The sequence below is a fragment of the Tympanuchus pallidicinctus genome, unplaced genomic scaffold, assembly GCF_026119805.1.
Source record: "Tympanuchus pallidicinctus isolate F22 unplaced genomic scaffold, pur_lepc_1.0 scaffold6, whole genome shotgun sequence".
In the NCBI taxonomy this organism is placed as follows: domain Eukaryota; kingdom Metazoa; phylum Chordata; class Aves; order Galliformes; family Phasianidae; genus Tympanuchus; species Tympanuchus pallidicinctus.
Window position 1 is genome coordinate 16,530,757 of NW_026294780.1, and position 20,106 is coordinate 16,550,862.

The 20,106-nt window shown below is 38.3% G+C and overlaps 1 protein-coding gene across 1 annotated transcript; it reads right to left on the minus strand.

Moving 5' to 3' along the window:
* Positions 1 to 2,500: 2,500 nt before the first annotated feature.
* On the minus strand, positions 2,501 to 16,186 carry TNFSF13B (TNF superfamily member 13b). The gene is made up of 6 exons (XM_052664463.1): positions 15,467 to 16,186; positions 15,282 to 15,387; positions 7,618 to 7,674; positions 7,191 to 7,303; positions 6,945 to 7,095; positions 2,501 to 5,269 (listed from the first exon to the last, which is right to left on the minus strand). Exons 1-6 carry the CDS (start codon positions 15,791 to 15,793, stop codon positions 5,157 to 5,159), a joined length of 867 nt encoding a protein of 288 aa, XP_052520423.1. The 5' UTR covers positions 15,794 to 16,186; the 3' UTR covers positions 2,501 to 5,156.
* Between the last annotated feature and the right edge of the window lie 3,920 nt (positions 16,187 to 20,106).

Here is a 20,106-nt window from a genome sequence, read left to right on the forward strand (position 1 = left end):
TAATCTACTGGATAATAATTAGGTATGCTGCTAACTTTCATCTCTGACACGACTCATCATGGAGTCAACATGACTTATTTCTAGCTTGCTTTACTGCAAGAACTATTGGCTCTTTTCCACAAAGCTGCAATCTTTGCCTAACTTCATTTAGTTACCAGACTTTTCAGATACAGATCCTTTCATGCACTTGTATTTCTCTTCCATCACAAATCCTAATTATCTTCCCTCCAGTCTCTTTACTCCAAATCCAAATCTAGTTTGTTTCTCCCCATCACCTCTAAGATCTATGCAATCTGCAATTCCATGAAATACTTTCTACATCAGATATTTAACTTCTCTCTTCCCTGTGTTTGCATCTTCTGTCTGCTGCCCAGACTGAGCTTCAAAGACAACCTCAGATCTTACTAATGGTTCTAACCCAAAGACTCAGCCAAGAGATGAAATTACTGCAAGTATTCCTCCCTTCATTGATGAAAATTCCATGGAGACAATATAGTCTTTAAATGAACAAGCATAAAACATCCTTCAGAAGCACACACCTTGGTCAAGTATGAGTACACAAAAAAAGACAAGAAGAAAGGATGAAAAAACAGCAATCCTGCTTAAAACAAAGAGAAACCCACATTACACACATTTCTTCTACTTTCTTCTACTATTGCATATGCTGAGCAATTTGAGAAATACTCAAAAACAGAAGACCCTTATGTGTGACTGCACATTACATAACATGTTTTCATTTTAAATTTCATGTTTCAAAGCAGTGATATATCTGTCAACTGTCCATCATTAACGAGGAAATTGTAGAATATCCCAAGTTGGAAGAGATGCAAAAAAAATCTTTGAGTCCAACTCCTGGCATACAGCACCACTCAGTGTTCAAACCCTGTGTCTGAGAGTGCTATCCAAATGCTCCTTGAACTGCAGCAGCCTAGGGTAATGCCCACCACCCTCTGATGAAGGACCTTTTCCTAACCCACAACCTGATCCTCCCCTGACACAGCTCCATGCCATTCCCTCATGTCACTGTCACCACAGAGCACAGAGTTGCTGTGGAGCTGCTACGAGGCCTCCCCTCAGCTTCCTCTGCTCCGGGCTGAACACAGTAAGGGACTTCAGCTGTTCCTTGTACATCTTGCCCTCTAGACCCTTTACCTTCTTCACAGCCCTCTTTTGGACACCTCTAATAATTTTATCTCCTTCCTATACTGTGCCACCCAAGCCTTCACCCAGTGCTGGAGGTGAAGCTGTACAGTGCAGAGCACAGCGGGACCAGCCCTTCCCTCATCCGGTGGCAGTGCTCTATCCGATGCAACCCAGTGTATGGTTGGCCTTTTTGGCTGCCTTGGCACGCTGCTGCCTCATGCACAGCTTGTCATCAGTCAGAACACCCAGATCCCTTTCTCTGGGACTCTCATCCCCCAGTTTATACATAGATCCAAGGTTGCCTCATGCCAGGCGCAGAACTAAGCACTTGCTCCTGTTGAACTTCGTGCAGTTGATGATTCCCCAGCTCTCTCGTCTGTCAAGATCTCTGCAGAGACTCTCTGCCCTTCAGAGAGTCAGCAGTTTGTTTCAATTTGGTGTCATCCACAGACTTACTTCATGTACCATCATGTCCTGCATCCAAACCACTGACAAAAACATTAAAAAGTACTGGCTCTGAAATAGAGCCCTGTGGAACACCACTAGTAACAGGCTGCCAGCCTGACATAACCCCAGGTTCTATAACACAGTGAGCCTAAAAGAATGATACGATTGCACATGTCCATGAAAATGTACTGGAAACAAAATATTCAAATCCCTTATGTTTGCAATGATGCTGCTTATCACATGAATAACACAAACATATTACTTGCAGTTTGTTGCATTTGCAGGAACAAATGTTAAATGTCCTTAACGAGGGTGTACTGTATGAATCAACTCGATACTTCTTATTACCTACCATATATTTAAATACCATTTATCAAATGCAGGAAGTTCCAGCAACTCCCACAAACTGAAACATAAATACAGTTGTGGTTTGAATGTATTTTGCTGTCTCATCTATCATCAGCTTGTTAGCAGAACCATCAGGAATTAGTTATTCGCCTTTTCTTCCTGCCTTAGTCTGAAAATGCTGGCCTTTTAAATTTCAACCTTGCAGAAGCAGGTCAATTTTAAGAAGACAAGTTTTCTCAGGAAGCCCTACAACAAAATCAGTAGAGATATCTGACCAATCTGTTGACTAGCACTGTCTGTACACATGGGAGTTTTCATAGTTCAATTTTTTTGGCGTAGAAAATTAAAGATCACTCCCATTCCACTGTAGGAAGGGAGCAGTTTTTGAAATCTTTCCTCTCAGAGTCATGCCCCAAGCCCTTTTCAAAGTTCTGCACTGACCATGTTTGCTAGCATCAGAAGGAAGAAGTACAGTTAGGAAAAGCAGCAGTGACAACAGCAGATTTTGCCTCACAGACATTATGCCAGATGCTTAAAATACATATATAACACATAACAAATGTAAAATATTTAAAATATTACTTTATTAAAATAAAGTATCAAAGCTACATCTTATATGATGCCAGTCCACTGTGTTTCAGAATTGACTTACATGAAGGATATACGAGCCTACTAAAATCCTAGGGAAAACTTACATACCAAAAGGTAATTTTGCACATTTAAACATCGAGTCTAAGGGAAAACAATAAATTTTTTATAACTTTTTTTTTTTTTTTTTCTCATATAAACATTCAACACTAAAACCAAAATAACTGATTCAGGATTCTGTGCACCTCTTTAATGTACTTCAGTAATAAGAGCCAGCTTGGTGCATGCTTTATTTACATGCAGCATCACACAAACTTCAGCTGAACTGAGGACGCCAGTAGAGGATTTCAGACCTCTTGCTTGAAAACTTAGTATTGCAGTTGCAAAATAATAATAAAATTCAGTTTTACCTCCAGGATACATAAATAAAGAACAGATATTTTTATATATTTGTATACAGAGGTCTTTCATACATTTTGAAAACTTAGGCCTCACAAAAATCTTGGTACAGTAACCCAATGCACATACCCTTGTTGCTGAAATGTCTTTTGGATGCACAGAGGAGTTGAATTAATTCTTTCATTAGTTCACCACAGTCCATAACCCCTAGCTTCAAATCTGTTTTATTTATTTTCTATCACCTTAAGAACTCAATCAAATCAGTCAGCACTATTTATAAAAACAGGCAAGGATACTGCAATATACAAAGCAACTTTACTAAATGAGATTTTATGACAAAATTCTCAATATCTAAAAATACATTTTCAAGTGAAGCACAATTCAATACCGTGGCTCTTATTGTTTTACCCATTTCAGTATCACGTTCATATTTCTTTGCAGACCACTGGTATAAGTATTCAATGTTTTAATTACAGTAGCTCCTAGAAGCCCTGAACCACACTGTTAGATGCAGTACATGGGGATTTTTGGGTGGAGAAAGAAAAAAATCTCATCATCTGAACAATGTGAACAGATAAGAGGGAACAAAGAAAAATCTGTCCTTCTACAGATCTGCTTTTGTGTTGGTTGCCTGTTTTTTCTTTTCTTTCTTTCTTTTCTTTTTTTTTCCCATAGAATCATAGAAGTGTTGAGCTGGAATGGACCTCTAAAGGTCATGTAGTCCAGCTACCCCGCAATGAACAGAGACACCTACAGCTGAATAAAATTGCCCAGAGCTCTGTGCAGTTTGATCTTGAATGTCTCCAAGGATGGGGCATCCATGTCATCTCTGGGCAACCTGTGCCAGTGCTTCACCACCCTAATTGTAAAAAAAATTTCTTCTTTATATCCAGTCTAAATCTCCCCTTGTTTTGTTTGAAACCATTTTCTCTTCTCCTGTCACCACAGACTCTGCTAGAGAATCTGTCCCCTTCTTCCTTATAGCCTCCTCTAAGAGACTGAAAAGCTACTATCAGGTGTCCCTGGAGCCTCTTCTTCAAAACTGCACAGAAGTAGCTATATCTATCCTAGTGATTGAGGCCAGATCTATGGGCAATAAATGTGTTTTATTAGTTGTATGGCTGGTTCCATGTTTGTTGGATTTTTCTTTTTACAGTATCCATTTGTATGGATAATAGCAAAAGCAAGACAAATACAACAAATATGTATCCAGCAATATTTCCATTGGATAAGCTATCCAAAAGAAGATATTATACCTAAGTGCCAAAGGTTCATATATGGTGTATATACTTTCATATTTATATATATATACTGCATATATATATATTTATACACACAGAATACACATATATATATGAATGCAGAAATTATGAAGTCAGAAATCCAATTTGTCCTACTGTACTGAGCCTAATTTCATCATGTTTCTTTCTATGCTCAACTTGTTTACATGTATGCATGCACATATTCCCTGAGATTGAGGTGTCAAAACATCTTATGTATCTTATTTCCGGTAAAACTCATCTTAATTAGTAAATACTAATAGATTTTAGTAATGTCCTTTTGTCCTCAGGGAAGAAGCAAGGCAGTGGCAACCATTCTACATACTTAGGAGCTTTTGCTTCGTTATCCTGTGCTTTTAGATTTTTTTCCTTCCCAAAACAAATTTCTATGTCAAACTAAAAAACAAACAACAAAAATAAACAGAAACTAGCTGACACCACTCTATTGTGATGAATAATATAGTTTCATTATCCTTCCTTGTACTCTATGCTTCAGGGTAGAAGCTTTTTTTTTTTAGGTTTTTTGTTTGTTTGTTTGTGAAACAAAGCAAAGTAAGATGCAATTGTGTTTTAGGTTTCCATTTCTGTGTAAAAACAGAATGGTCCTGTGTTCACGCTATACTTTATGTTCAACTGTTTCTTTGATTTGCTTCACTGAAATTACTTCAAAGCCAAAAAACCACGTCCTTACAGCTGTTTTTTAGAGACTCCCATTGTGTAAAATAAATTGTCTTTCTGGTAATCACGTGACGTTTTTATCTTACAAGTACGTCTGGTCTACTTCCTGTTTTGGGTTTGCTTATTAGACCAAAGAATAGATTTCAGAAGCTGATGGAGGAAGGAAAGAGACTGAATTGGCAGTTATAGGAGAATTCAATTTCTTTTTTCTTTGACAAATGCATTGGAAGAAGAAGAAAATTGCACTAAGCATAGTTACAAAAATAAAGGGCTTCAGAGGAGTCTAACTGCACCAAAAAAAGTACCATCTCCATCCAAGGATATTTTAGCTCTTCTTCGTGGTATTGTAAGTTGAAGCTCATCTCCTTCTTCTAATTTTGCAATGCCTGACAAAAGATTTGGAATATTTTTAGTTAATGTTTCACAGACATTATTGTCATAAAAGTTCTTGAAAACGTCATTGCGTATCGTCAAAGAAATCTAAGCATGGCTTGTTGCTTGTAACAAGTGCTCATTTTATCTTTAGGCACAACCTTTTGTACTTCAGACCACCCAAATCTTACACTTGACAGCCTCTGTGGAGCTGGACCCACCTTCCTTTCCTTAGCAATTCCATTCTGTACTCAGTGCGTCAGTTCACTTAAGCAAACGCTGCCAAAAAAACCCCAAATCACATAACTGCAGTGCGCCCAGATTGCACATCTTATGGTGATGTGGCAGCCAGGTCAGCACTGGGCACTGCTGGTCCTAGATGGCTCTGTTCCCACGCTTATGGGGGAGATTTCATCAGCTTTACCAACCCAAGTGAAGTTAGCAGACCCAATGCAACTGCAGAACTCAGAAGTCTATTTCCTTCAAGCCACACATCAGCTGATGTGATAACTGAAAGCACATAGCTTTCATGCTGCAGTCACTGAACTGGGAGCAAAGGTGACTTCTGCAGCAATACATGCTCAACAGCACGAGACGCTGCAACAAGATTTGGTTTTCCAGGTGAAAGCAAGTGGTGGGAAAGCAAGAATCATGAAGTGGCAGGATGGAGTAGAGATCTTAGTTAAGAAAGAAATGGTGCAGGTAGGGAGCATAATACGAGGGTAGGACAAAAAAATACATGAAATTGAAAGTAATTGTGGTGTCCAAATATGTGGATGGTGGGCCAGGAAGTCTGGACAGCCCCAATTTCTGTGAGGGAAAAAAAAATTCCTTCCCTGTCCCATTTGTTTAGTGCCATCCAGCCACCAACAGTCAGCTCCTGTTACTGAATGTTACTCACATTTTACACAAGATATTGAAAAAAAAGATGGCTTTTATTCACAGAGATCTTGCTAGAAAATAACAAAGCTGAAAATCCCCAAATCCCTGAGCAAAGAAGAAAGGCAGACAGATAAGAGCTACTGAACGTGGTTTGATAGACCTAGACAATAATTCCTGAAATGCTATAGCAGGAAAATACATACATATTATGCACTGAGCTTACTGGACTTGCATTAAATATTTTGATGGGTCGTCTTTTATGGTGTTTCTCATTAGTGCAGTCAAAAATCTCTTCACAGAAATTAACTCTTTTTCATCTAACCAAATAATAAAACTGCAGTAGTAATTGTTAGGAGTCGAGATTTAAGCTGATAATGAACATTCTTGAAAAGCGAGGTGTGTAAAAATTGGGTGGCTAAAATTCAAGTGTGCTCCTAAATATTTTACTGGCATACTCAAATGAAGAATTCAATACCTAAGCTCAGTTTTCTTCTAGGACAGCATGTAGTCCTTTTGTCTGCTTCAGGCATTTAGCTGTGAAAGCACCAAAGTGTCCAAGCATTTTATAAGGTTAACGGAGACAGGGGAATTGCTGAGGTCATGTAATTACATGGATCAAGTCCAACTGTTGAGGCTTTATATAAAGCCATACTTTTCAAAAGTATTCTGCAGTTTTGCAATTGACTGGCTCCGTGAATGCAGTTCATTTTCTTTATAACTCCCACAATCTTTAATCACCCACCACTGCAGATTCCATTTAATACAGTTTATTTGCCAACGACAGAAAGAAAAAAATTAGATGTTTACCAGCAGTATAGCAAGAATTATTCGGATAAGACTGTGGCATATTTTGGATGCAACGAAATAACGTGACCAAGCTGAGATCATCACCAAACACGTGAGCTTTCTTCCTCTGTATTAGATGTCCCATTGCAAATGTTGTATCAGTATATAAAACCTGCAGGATGAAGAGGTACAGACCTCAAACATTTTGTATGGAGACATTAGAAATCCTTTAAAAGCCAGATGCTGAAGTGAATTGAGCTTTCTTACCTGGCCATATATGAAAAAATATCCTGTTTCTTTGATCACTATTTTATTTCCCTGTTCTTCCAGAGCTGTTCCGCGCTTAAAGCTCAGAAGCCAAGGGACAATGCTTGAATCATCTAAAAGAAATAAGGATTTTGAAGTAATCAAAAAACAAAATAGAACACCAACCCACAAATTCACTTCCCTAGTTTTCATCTGCCAAAAGTTAAGAAAGCTGACTTTCAGTTAAGACTTCCAGTCTCACTGGATTTCCCCCTTAAAAGAGGATATTTACAAGAACTGTCCAGATGCAGAGACTGCATTATTTTATTTTATTAATTTATTTTTAAATCAGGGCAGATAACTCATTTATTGCTTTGAAGCTAGCTAAAATAGGGAACAGAGCTAAGGCATGGAAAAGTTAGCTATCAACCATGGAAAATATTCCTACCTTTCTGTTGGATATCACTTTTGCTGTCTGCAATCAGTTGCAAGCAGGCCTGCAGCACTGCAAAGTGAAAGCATACAAAACATTTGTAGAACACAATAAACTTTTGAATTGCATATTAAAAAAAAAAAAAAAAAAGGATGAACACACAAAAAAATTCTTAGTCTCAACAATTTGAAAACAGAATCTTTCTACTAATTTCAAGGTAGGTCTTACTTAAACATGCCAGGACAAAATTCATACTGCAGTGCGTACTTCTCTCAGAGAACATGCAGATAAGTGTGAGCCTCAGACATTGGCATAAATTATAATTGCTTGTTTTAATCTTTGGTCCTAATATAGTTTAGAAATGCAGCAGTAAGTCAGATGAGGTAAGAAACATAGATCAATTAGCTCTGTTAATTTTCAGTGCAAAAGCTCAAAAGACTCCAACCCTGTCAGCTATGAGAGATACCAGATTTTCTAATGATACTTACTATATTACTTAAATTAGTGTCCAGTTATGGATTCTGTAAAATGTTAATGATATGTATTGGCTACGGAGTAATTTCAAAAATTGCAAGCGTAAACTCTCAAAATCCATCCAGATTTTCAGTACATCCAGATGTACTTTCAGTGTATTTTTCAGTCCTTCATCCTGTACACTAAGAGGGAAAGTACAGAAATGACTGGTAGTAAATAAGTGCACAGACAACAAATACCTTAGTATGTGACAAAAAAAATAATGAAGTATTACTCAAAATTGTAGAGGCTGAAGATGCTAAAGAGTAAATAGGATGTTGAGCTGTGAAAAAATTACTGTGCTATTTTGAAATAAAAGCTCCAGAGTGATTTGAAGATACTTAAAAACTAAAAGTAAAAATCTGCTAACCTCTTCTGTCAGCATACAGAATAAAAGACAAAGGGATAGAGTAGATTTTCATGAGAACATCTGCTTGTAGGGGTATTCTGAAGGCCAGAAAGCAAAGTTGTCACATTTACTACACTCTTCAGAAACAAATGCTAAGTTAAAAGAAGAAAATTCTGCCTTAGATTGCTGGAACTCCATTTTTGCTTGCCTTTTTTTTTTTTTTCCCTCTCTCCAATAAAAATGCTATGGGCCAGATTCAAATACTCTTACTATAAAGGGCAGTGCCCTATTCCATGAGATCACATTTCTACACCTGTCAGTGGCAGCCCTGTGCCAAACCATGTGCTCATCGGCACCCACCTCTCACTGCACTGTATGGAATGACAGGATTGGAGAAGAAAGCAGCCTCCTGCACATACCTAAGTCTCCTCTCAAGGAGGATGTCAGCAAACACCAGAGGAGGGCTAGGTGCTGAACAGCATGCCATTGGCACTGACAGACAGTGGGAAAAGATTCAAGTGTGGGAATGCTTCAGAGTTTCAAGAACCAAAGAACCCTAAGTGAGCCCTACTGTCATTAACAGGAGCACTATCTCGCAAACTCCCATTCTGGCAATCAGTCAGTACTTCCTATAGGATGCCAAGAAATCTGTGGATTTTTAAAACAATAATTTAAAGGTATCTAGATTTATAGAATCATAGAATGGCCTGGGTTGAAAAGGACCATAATGATCAACTAGTTTCAACCCCCCTGCTGTGGGCAGGATTGCCAACCAGGCTGCCCAGAGCCACATCCAGCCTGGCCTTGAATGCCTCCAGGGATTCCCTGCCTTTTGACAAGAAAAGAAAGCTAAGTCAACAACAACAAAAAGTCCTATACTTCATTATTTTTTTTAAATCTCAGTTGTGACAAAATGTTCTGGAAGAGAAGCTTCCAAACAAAAACAAAATACGATTTCCTGGAATTGGACAACAAAGCACATCAAGCAGTTTACTTCACAAGGTATTCATTTACTCCCCCTTGGAACAAAGTGCCTTCCTGGTGAAGGTAATATGCAGGTTCCTTACTATTTCAGCAACCCAAATCAAAATTTTCATTCCTGTTTTCAAGAGAACTCATCAGTGTTGTCACTGGAATTTCCACTAATCAAACCAGAGTAAACAAGATTTGTAATCCTGATTTGTGTTTGTTTCATTGCAGAACTGAGATACTAGTCATCTTTCCTGAAAACTGCCATGCAGTAATTGAAATCAGCAAGTTTGGTACAGTGTGAGAACTTTTTTATATATTTTAAAACACTTGAAAGTTCTGCGTTCTGCACAGATCTGACGTCTGCTCTGTGTGACAGCGACAGGGCTGAGGGAATGGCATGGAGCTGTCAGGGGAGGGCAGCTGGGGGTCAGGGAAAGGGGCTGCAGCACAGCGTGGTGGGCATGGAGCGGGATGCACAGGGCTGTGGGCACGGAGCCCAGTGCCAGAGTTCAGGGGGCATTTGGACAGAGCTTTCAAACATTGGGTTTGAACGTTAGGTGGTCCTGTGTGGAGTTGGGAGTTGGTCTCTATGATCTTTGTGGCTCTCCTTCTGCTCAGGATATTCTACGATATCAAATCTACATATAATTTCCCCAGAAACATCTTTTTGGTTAGTACAGAACCCTTACTCTTCAAGGCTGAACTGAATAAAGTGAATTTAGTTGTCAGGAAGAAATATGGATATAGAAATGTCATTCATGACAATAAAGAAAACAGAAACCAGCACAGTGACCATTTTATCTAAAGCCACAAAAAGTAATTTCCTAGAAACTATTTGGGGATTGAACAGCAACATGCTTTAAAAACAACTGCTCAGAAGCCATTTCTAACCCATAACTATTTCCAATCACAGATACAAGTACTTCACTTTGACCTTGGTGGAACTATATATGTGCTTAAAGTTAAATAATTCATTGAAACAAATTCAAAGCAAACAAGTTTACCACTTATTAAACATAAGACATAAAAAAACATAAAACATAAAAAATGGGCATACAAAGTTTATTTTCTGGGGAGAGTAATAGGAATTTTCAGTAAAAATACTGATGTTATTAAGAAATGTTAAAAATTCCTAGAAAGACCCAGGTCTTACCTGAAGTACAATATAAAAAATAAATATATGAGCAAATATGACTTGAATATTTACTATCTCTATAGAGCTGAGTAAATAAAATGCTCAACCTGAACATCCTTCAGTTCAGTGTAGATCAAACCTGAATGCCAGTTTTGTAGTCTGAAGTATTTGGGGACACTTAATAATGTAAGCAGAAAACATAACTAGTAAAATACTTCTTAAAAATATATAAAAAGTACCTAAAGTGAGCATCACTTGGAGGATTCACCATACAAAACAACGTGTACCTAGAATAGCAGGAGGTCGGTGTGCCCTGACCTCTTGATTTCAGACAGAAGTTTTGCTTTGATGGGAATTCTTTTCTTGTGATATAAACTGTGCTGCAGTGTGTGGGTGGGAGAAAAACATTTCAGAATCTTCTTCCATGAACAAAACGACCAATTCTGAAGAAGTTAATGCCTCCAGATGCCCTTATAAACCACAACTAGCATATGAAGGGATGTGTTCTCCACCATCTGAGCAATGTAACCACAGCTCTGAAAAAAAAAAAGAGCTATCTTTTGTAGAAGGATAAGAACTGAGCTTTCTGCATATCTGCATAATTTAAGACACGATATCCGTGAGGACAAATCCCCCCTCCCAGGCAGGTTTTTGAATCATTTAACTTCCATAGCCTTTTTAATACCTTGCAATCTAACTCCATAATCCATTCAAAGAAAACAGCAAGTTTGTTATATGCAAATATGTATGCAAATGTATGCAAATAAGTATGTTATATTGCACATAAATTTTTAAGCTTCAGTATCCGCGGCCTGAGAAACTCACCTCAAGTTTTGCTGAAGCAAAATATAATTTAAAAAAATCTGAACTTTAAAAAATAGACCTGCTTGCTTAGGTTCCTTCTTTGGTCATGGTCTGTTCTTTGTTGACTTCCTGAAACATGCTTAAATACTAGGTAATTTAATTTATAAATGACATGCATGTTCTTGGATGATGTGCAGCTTTTCTTCCCTTAGGTTATTCATTTCTTATCATTAGATATCTTCCCTTTCTTTCTGCTTGTGCAGGTTTATAGACTAGTTTATTTATTACTTTTTTATTAACAAGTCTTTTTGTGTCATTAATCACGGATTAAATCAATCTCAGCATGAAAATTGCATTAACAAATGTGACCCAGATCTTTAGTGTGTGTAGTTACTGGTGACTGGAGTCACCAGTAACATGTTAGAATCAGTGTAGTAAGGAATAACTTACTAACATTTAAGAATAGTTTATATAGATTTCTATCATGCAGTATAAAATATCCTGTGTGTTTTAGATTGCACAGCAGTCTGCATAATACACAACACTGATTCATTCATTCAGTTGATGGAACCCTTCAAGTAAAATTGCAAGCAGCGAGTAAAGCCATTTTCTACCCTTTCTCACTGAAGGGCATACTTCCTTTAGAGATGGCCTGTTGTCAGCAGAAACTAAAAAGAATAACGTCTTTCAAGAAGTAAGCTTTTAAAAAAATATATATTAAAAAATAAAAAGAGAACTCTTGTGTTTCCCCTCTTCGAACAGCAAAATAAGAAGTAATTTGAGTATTTGGTGAGGGAATTTCATGCAACATTTTTTTTAGGCTAGTAAGAAAACGTTAGCTTTTCTGACTGAAAGATCTCTGAAATCAAGTTCCACCCGTAAAAGTTCATGCCATCCCTCTGTCACGGAGACCTGTCATGTTGCTGGAGGTGTTCAAGGTCAGGTTGGATAGGGCCCTGGGCAGCCTGGCCTGGTGGGAGATGTCCCTGCCAATGGCAGGGGCTTGGAACTGGGTGGGCATTCAGGACCTTACCAACCTAAATCATTCTGTGATTCCATGATTCTATGAAAAAAAATAGAGTCAAACTGGTTCTAACCAGAAAATGTACCACTCTGTGGATGGAAGTGTACCAATTTGCCATAAAGCAATTGTGCCAAGAACAGTGGCAAAGGCGATGCCTTCTCACAACTTATACTCTATGCTTTTATGACATTAGTTGTTTTGTGTGAATGCAAGTGACACGGGAGAAGAACTTGAGAACTGCTAGTGAAAAATTACCAAGTCAATTGCTGGCTTGTCCTCTTTCATTGCTTTGTGAACTTTGGATTTCTCTTCAGTTCCTTCCATATAGACAGTCATACTGTTTGAAACGGATGACCTCAATATCCTGAAGTAAACAACCACAGGAGCCCTGATCTGATCAAAGCAGAACTTTTGTTGAATTTAACTTTACAGAAGACCTGATGCTCACCTTCCTAGCAGGCTGGGAATCAGAATATGTAGTGATGATCAGAGCTAGATACCTAGAGAGTGTGAAATTAAACTTTGTACTCTGAACTGCCTTGAGTAATGAGACCTGTATTTTGATCCTGGACTGAAGAACTTAACTTAAGAACATCTCAGACAGCAGCATGCTGGCTAGGCAATCAGTAATTGTGACAAGGTCACAAGGAAACAGGAGGGGTTTCTGTTTCAGCTTTCCTCTACCGACAAAATTCAAAAAAAGACAGGCAAAAAAGAAAAAGTGTCTCTGTTCCTAACAGTCCTCATATGACATCTGCTAGAAGTGGTTAGATGATCTATCTGTCTGCATATTAATAACCCCCCCCCCACTATCTCCCACTCATTGTATCAAAAACTCTTGTTCTGGCTGCTAACTGTGCAGTTTTATTTGGAACTAGTGCTCAAAAGCCATTCCTTCAAAATAGTTGTGCTGGAAATTTTCTCAAGACACAAAATGTACAAAGACTGATGACTAATACTTTTATTCATGAGCACTGACTAACAACTAGCCTATAAAAATATGAAAGAACAGCATTGCATTGGATCTATTTTTGTTCCATTGTCATTTTAATTAAAATTGTAATTTGTGGCCACTTTTATGTAAGTGGAAGATTTGTAACGTAATTCTTTTTCATTTATTTGTATACAAAGCAAGATATTTGGATAACCGTGCTAGGAAACAGTTTCGTAGTAGATCAGCCTATGCAGGTTTTCCGTTCAGAATAAATGTCCATATTCTGTGCTGTTATCCATATACATTAATTTGAAAGCTTAATTTGAGGCTCAGATGAAGAAAGATGTATGGATATTGTCAGAGGTGGTTCCCTGGGGAGAAGAATTTTAAGCCTGCAAGAAGCAGAGCTGAGGAACCCAAAACTTTCCTCTCCCCCGTGCACTCTCAAATAGCAGTAAGAATGAAGATGAAAGCTACTGTGAAAGGAACAGAATAACTTGCAGATTGCTAATGCCTGTAACATTCATTTAAAAGAAGACAAGCCTCCTTATGTTTAGTGGTAGTTGTGATTGAGGTATAAAAGTTGACTAGTTTTTATTTGGGAGGCACTAGGGTGGGGAGGCTCTGCGACTACCGCAGTAATAAACAAGCTTCAAGAAAAATGATTGAAGCAATCTTGTCTTCAATCTTATTTGTGAAATCACTGTTAACCAAGACCCTGGACCAAAGATTACTAACGTAATAGAATAAACTGCATTTGAGCCTATGGAATTTAAGTCATATTCTAAATGAATATTCTCTTCTGAGAGACTTGGAGGTAAATAGAGTGATTGTGCTATAGAATTTAAATTTCAGTTAGCTCTCTGAATCCTAACATTTCACATTAATTAATCAAAAATACATTTTAAGCAAACTCTGATTTAGTCTTTAGCTACAAATTATTTCATTTTACCCTTAATCAGTAATTCAAGATATCAGCTTCCATCAGGCAAAACAGTTTAAAAGTATCTAAGGAGACTGAACTGATTTAGCAAGTCAGGAACATTTTTACTTACACTCAGGGTAATTAGAGTATGCAAACTGCTATGTTGAAATTCAACATTTCATTTTATTGTACATCAGTGTATTTGGAAAGGCAAAAAAAAAAAAAAAAAAAAAAAGAGGAATTGTACTCTTGGAGAAAACGATTCTATCCCATTAAATACATCAACATTATAATATACATCAGAGGTGTTTTATAAAGCACAGTATTCGATATTTGCTACAGCACCTTTTAAAAATGCCATAGTATTAGCCTTATTGCATGGGCATGCCTTTATTAGCTATGTTAATTATATTAATAGATGGTTTTATGCAAAGATTATGCTAATCTTCTGAATTCTTTGTAGTCTGCCTTTTCAGACAGGTATAAGCCAGCCTTTCTCTTTGAAAGCTCCTACTTCCCTAAAGTCAAGGAGCTTCGTTGCTACTTCTCTCTTTTAGGATGAGTATGTTTTCCCCGAAAAATGACTTGACAATTTTTAATAATAGCTTTCCTTCTTTAATATTCACCAGAGAGAAACAAGTCTAGCATTGCCCTGAACTGCGAATGATGGATTTAGAATCAAGCAACTTCCAACGTGAAAAAATTCAAGTTGCCATACACAGCTCTACTGTCGATCATTGAGAAATACTTCAGTCACAAGAACAGGGAACCAATGTTCAAAATTCAACCTGCAAACAGCACGAATATCTGGTACCTTAAAGAGTGTGGTAGTCAGCAAAGCAAATGCAGTTCACATGCAGTTCACAGACTCATTTAATAATTACTACTTATAATTTTATAATTATAATAAGCTTCCAGAGCAGTACTCAGCTTACAGGAGGAGATGCGAGCCAAGCATTGCTGCTTGTCTCCAGAAAGCAACCAGCTGCAGCATCCCCTCCCGCTCTGCCCAGTGCTATTTACCTGTTTCTTCTGTGTGGACAACAGACCTTCTCCCTCTGTTTCTGCCCCCGTCCCAGATTTCCTTTTGGAGACTTTCAGCTGGGCTAGGGCCAGGCAGCCTGTTCTCCTAGCAGGGACAGACAGCAGTCAATATGAGCAACCCATCTCCTGCAAGTTCATCCCCTGCAGCCATCACGTAAGCTTACCTGCCTGGCGCCAGCTGCAGACACTTGCAGGAAGGAAGAAACAGGGGCACCTGCTTTCTTGTCACCAGGGGACACGGGTGGCTGCTCTAGCGGAGACCTTGCCCGGACCCTGTAGATCAGCTCACTGCGCAGAGCCTCTAGCTCTGTTTTCAGGGTGATAGCATGGTAAAGAGACACTGCTGCAAGACAAGAGGACAGGAGCATTGCAAGCCACAGGAATGTGACAGAAAAAAGTCCCGTGGTGCCTGAAGCAGCACCGGGGGGGCCAGAGGGAGAGGAGGCGGTATCCTTCTGCTGGATGACGTGCACACAGTCCACGGATTTCATCGCTGCTCTTTCCTCACTAAAGCCAGAGGGAGAGTTCAGCTGTCCCCTTCCGTGGTGCAATCCATGTTACCCGCTGCTCTGTGAAACTAAGGGCATCCAGAATAAGTGAACAAAACGCCCAGATCATTTCCTGTCATATGAAGCCGTTGATACAACCATTAAACCTAATGTACAGAGCGAACATCTGATTCAGTCTCCGTTTAGCTTTCTTCTTTCCGCACTGCATTCTGGCAGTGAGTACTTTCTGATGAGCTGCTTGCTCAGTCTGCCTTCCTCCTTTCATTTTCAGCTATTTATTTTTGTGGCAACTTGCTTTCACCATTTCCCATTATCTTTAAATTTAGGCATGACTGGTACCATGGGTATTTAAAACCTTATCTAGAAGTGCAGAAACAACGTAAGGTTTCTTTGCAGCATATCTCTGAGTGCTACTTAAAAGAGATAAGCATATGACGTTATGCACGCCTGTAAGTATATACATATATGTATATAATATTATATATATATGCATATATATCTGAAGTGACTGTAAGCCTACAAGTGGCAATTTATTGAAATACCAAATTTTGTGTTTTCCTAAACACAATGGTGAAAAATATTCTCAGGTGTGAATAACAATTTACTGGTCTCTCAAGCATATGAAGTGGCAGAGTCTACAGTTCAATTCATCATCTGCTTGGAAAGGATGGCTTCTGAACAAACTAATCTGATAAATGAGACCCCACTGTGGAATTCGAGGACTTGTGCTGATGCACATGAGGACAGAGAGTGAGGGAGAGGAGACCTAGAAGGAAGGGGAAAACTAGAAAATAAGAAGCAATAAGAGAGGGAGAAGAAGAACGAGGAGAAAGAAGAGCCAATGGGTGTAGAAGGAAAATAATGCTTAGAGAATTTTGAAAAGGCAACATTAAACATGCACACTAAAGTTTTTCAGATGAATCCTTTGTGGATGGCCTCAGTTAATCTCTTTTTAAGATTTTACTGATCCTTCCATCTTAAACTCCTGCATAAGGAGTTCTTTTCTTCTACTAAAACATCCCAAACACATGCTTATGCTTCTTGTATTGTCTTTTCACACACAAAAAAAATTTTTTTTTTTACTCCTTCATTAAGGGTCTCAGTGATCTGGATCAGAAAGAAAGATAAAAAAGAATCACAATCAAGACTAAAATCAACAGGTCATCCCCCACTGCAAACTACAATTTTTGGCCGCATAGGTAGACTTTAACTGCATGAGAAAGAGAGAGCTTTTAAAGGTCTGTTCAAATACTGTGCAAGTGAGCTGCATCTTCTGACCCTACCTGTCAGAACAGTTCAGATCAAGCTGATACTGTTGGGAAGGAGAAAAAAGGAACAGAAATAAAGCAAAAAAATAAAAAATAAAAAAATAAAATTAGGTAGCCTCTCCTACATCTGTTTCTTAAGACTGTGAGAAATTGGTATCATTAAAAGTTTTATCAACTCCCATTGCAATCCAAGGTACTCTTTTCCTTGCTTTGTCACCTCTAACAATTATTTAATATCCTGCATGGACCAGTCATTATTTTCCTAAAAGGAGAGAAAAAAAGAAATGCATACCACATACCTTACCGTGCTTCTGGAAGATGCCTGCATACCTTGAAAAGTGACACCGGTACACAGTCGAATGAGAGTGGAATACCATACCATACCCTGCATCTGTCTGTATCTGTTTTCAAGGCTAAGGTGTAAATGGTACATTTTGAAGGAAATTTAAGGTGTATTAAGGTAGGTTTTGGCACCGAATAAGCTCTAATAATAAGTTATCAGAACTAAACAGATGTGCTTTGAGGTATCACTGGACATGAGAATGTTACCATTCTATTACTGTGTTCCAAATATAATATGACAGCCAGAAAAGGCACACTACATGAGAAAATGAAACGAATTGAGAAAATGAAAGTCATAACTAGCTGTCCAGGAATACTGGGAATAAATTTGCCAGTGAGGTCTCTGTGGTCATTAACATACAAGAAAATAGCTGACAGGTATGTAATTAACATCAATCTCATTACTTCTACAGCAAATAGTCTGTTTCCTGCTCCCACATCTTTAAAGGGGTTCACTACGTGGGCTGACAATATAATTGCAGTGACACAGAGGTCTTCTGTAAGACATCTGGTTTTGGCTTGCTCATCATTCTGACAGATGAGAGCTTCAAGGGGGAGAGGAGGCAAATCAGAACAACCCACACATTGCAAGTTCTTAATTCAACAGGTGTTTCTATTCAAGTATCAAAGGGATCAGTCTGGTTTTGACGGCATGCTGTTCTACAGTTTCACAAGCATTTAAGTGATGAGAAGGGAAATCCAATTGCTGATGAATTTTGCAGAGACAGAAATGTAGTGGAACAATAGCAGTGAGACATCAGTCATGGGGGAAAAAAAGCACAAACTGCCTTATATACTTACATAGTTGTACAATTTAACATTTTATCATAGTAAAGCAAAGCTTTTTTAGGCCTCGAAAGGCATCAGAACAACATTTCAGAAAGTTGAGTTTAGAAAACAAACAAGTATGCTGCCTTCAGGGCTAAGCACGTGGATTTCATGGGCAGCTTGTGCCTTGGGGCCAGGTCCTGTCACAGCGCAGCACAGCAGGCCTCACACTTGCCTTAAAAATGCCAGTAAGCTTCTGTTAACCTTACTGTTCTGTTAACCTTACCGGCATTGCTTTAAGGAGGTGTGAGATGCAGTTTCTTCAGCTCCTTAAGTCACAGTATTAGTAAAGTGGGGTGCTCAGATTAGGACTGCCCATTAGGAGACGTGAGAGGGTGTTGACTCCCTCTGAACACGAGCTCTCAATAGGATTTTCATGTTGTAACAGAAGTGGAGCATTTGGATATACATAGTGGAGCAAAATACTGTGCTCAAATAAGAGGCAGCTGTAGCTGTGCTTTTAACAATCTGCACTGCACTTAACAGTGAAGATGGGTCAGAACAAAAATCCAGAATGACTGTACATGTCAGAATGAGCTTATGACAGAAAGGGCATTCACTCCGTGGTTAGCAGCCTGCTTCTTGAAAGCTCTGGTGCAGAAGTTTGTGCCATGTTAACTGTTTGGGCTTAGGATGCATGCACTGTGCTACAAATCCCTGCAGTAGAGCCTTAGGGCAACAAGTGGCCACCACAAGCTCACTTCAGAGCACCTTTTTCCAAATGATTTCCAGAAAATAAAATGCCACTGCAGTAAACTGCAGTAGTCTACTCCTGGCCATGCAACACTGGAAATAAATAGGATTAAATTTTTAAAATAAAGCTATTCTGAAAATATGGCCTATTCTACATGTGCAGTGTGGCTGATTCATGCACAGAGCATTCCAACCATTTAGTGCCACCTTAATCCAAATAATGAGCTATGTCAAACACAGGGTAAGAGGCTTTTTTAAATTTCACCAAAGAAACTTATTTAGAAATTGGATTAGCTGGTCTAAAAATTGTACTGAACCCAGACTTTTGGGAGAAAGAGCACGGGATAGAATCATAAAAGTTGGAAAAGATCTCTAAGATCATCTAGTTCAACCTTCCACCTACCACCAACCATGTTTCTTAGTACCACACTTATATGTTTCTCGAGGGTATAAGTCAAACTAAGAAGGGGTAAAAATAATATTTAAAAAAAACCCAAAATTTGACCACTGAAGATTATTAATGGTGAGGGTGTTTTGCTAGGAAATCTTTGCTAGGTTGGATCTTTAAGAAAATGAAGACTGGCTAGACTTCCGAGAGATTACAGCTGAAACAAACTGTAATTTCTGCAAACAGCTAAATTCTTTCATTTCCAGTACACGGAATATCTGATTAAAAGGTCAAGATGGGCCCTGCTAACCTGTAAATGTGTAAAACATCATCACTACATCAGTGGGGAACCAAAGCAGAGATAGTGAGTAATCGCACAGGAAATTTGTGGTTGAACCAGAAACTGAACCCTTGATTTCCTGAAATCCAACACTGTACTTTAACCACAAAAAGCATCTTCTGCTTTGAGAGGGAAGAAAATCTGATAATGAAGTTTAATGTAAAAAAGAGAAGCAGATGATTTGAATAAGAAGACCTGGATTTAAAAGAAAAAAAAGAAAGAAAAAAAGAAAAGAAAAAGCTTATTGAAGAAATGAAAATTTACTTAAAATTATTACTTAAATGTTTAAATACTTAAAATACTTAAAAAGAAATTTCATTAAATGTTCTGTTTCTAACAGGGAGGTTGTACAGATACAGCATAGAGATCCAGCCAATATCAGTGATCATATTAAGAGTACATTTCTTAATAGAGGTCCAATATACTTCTGAAACAG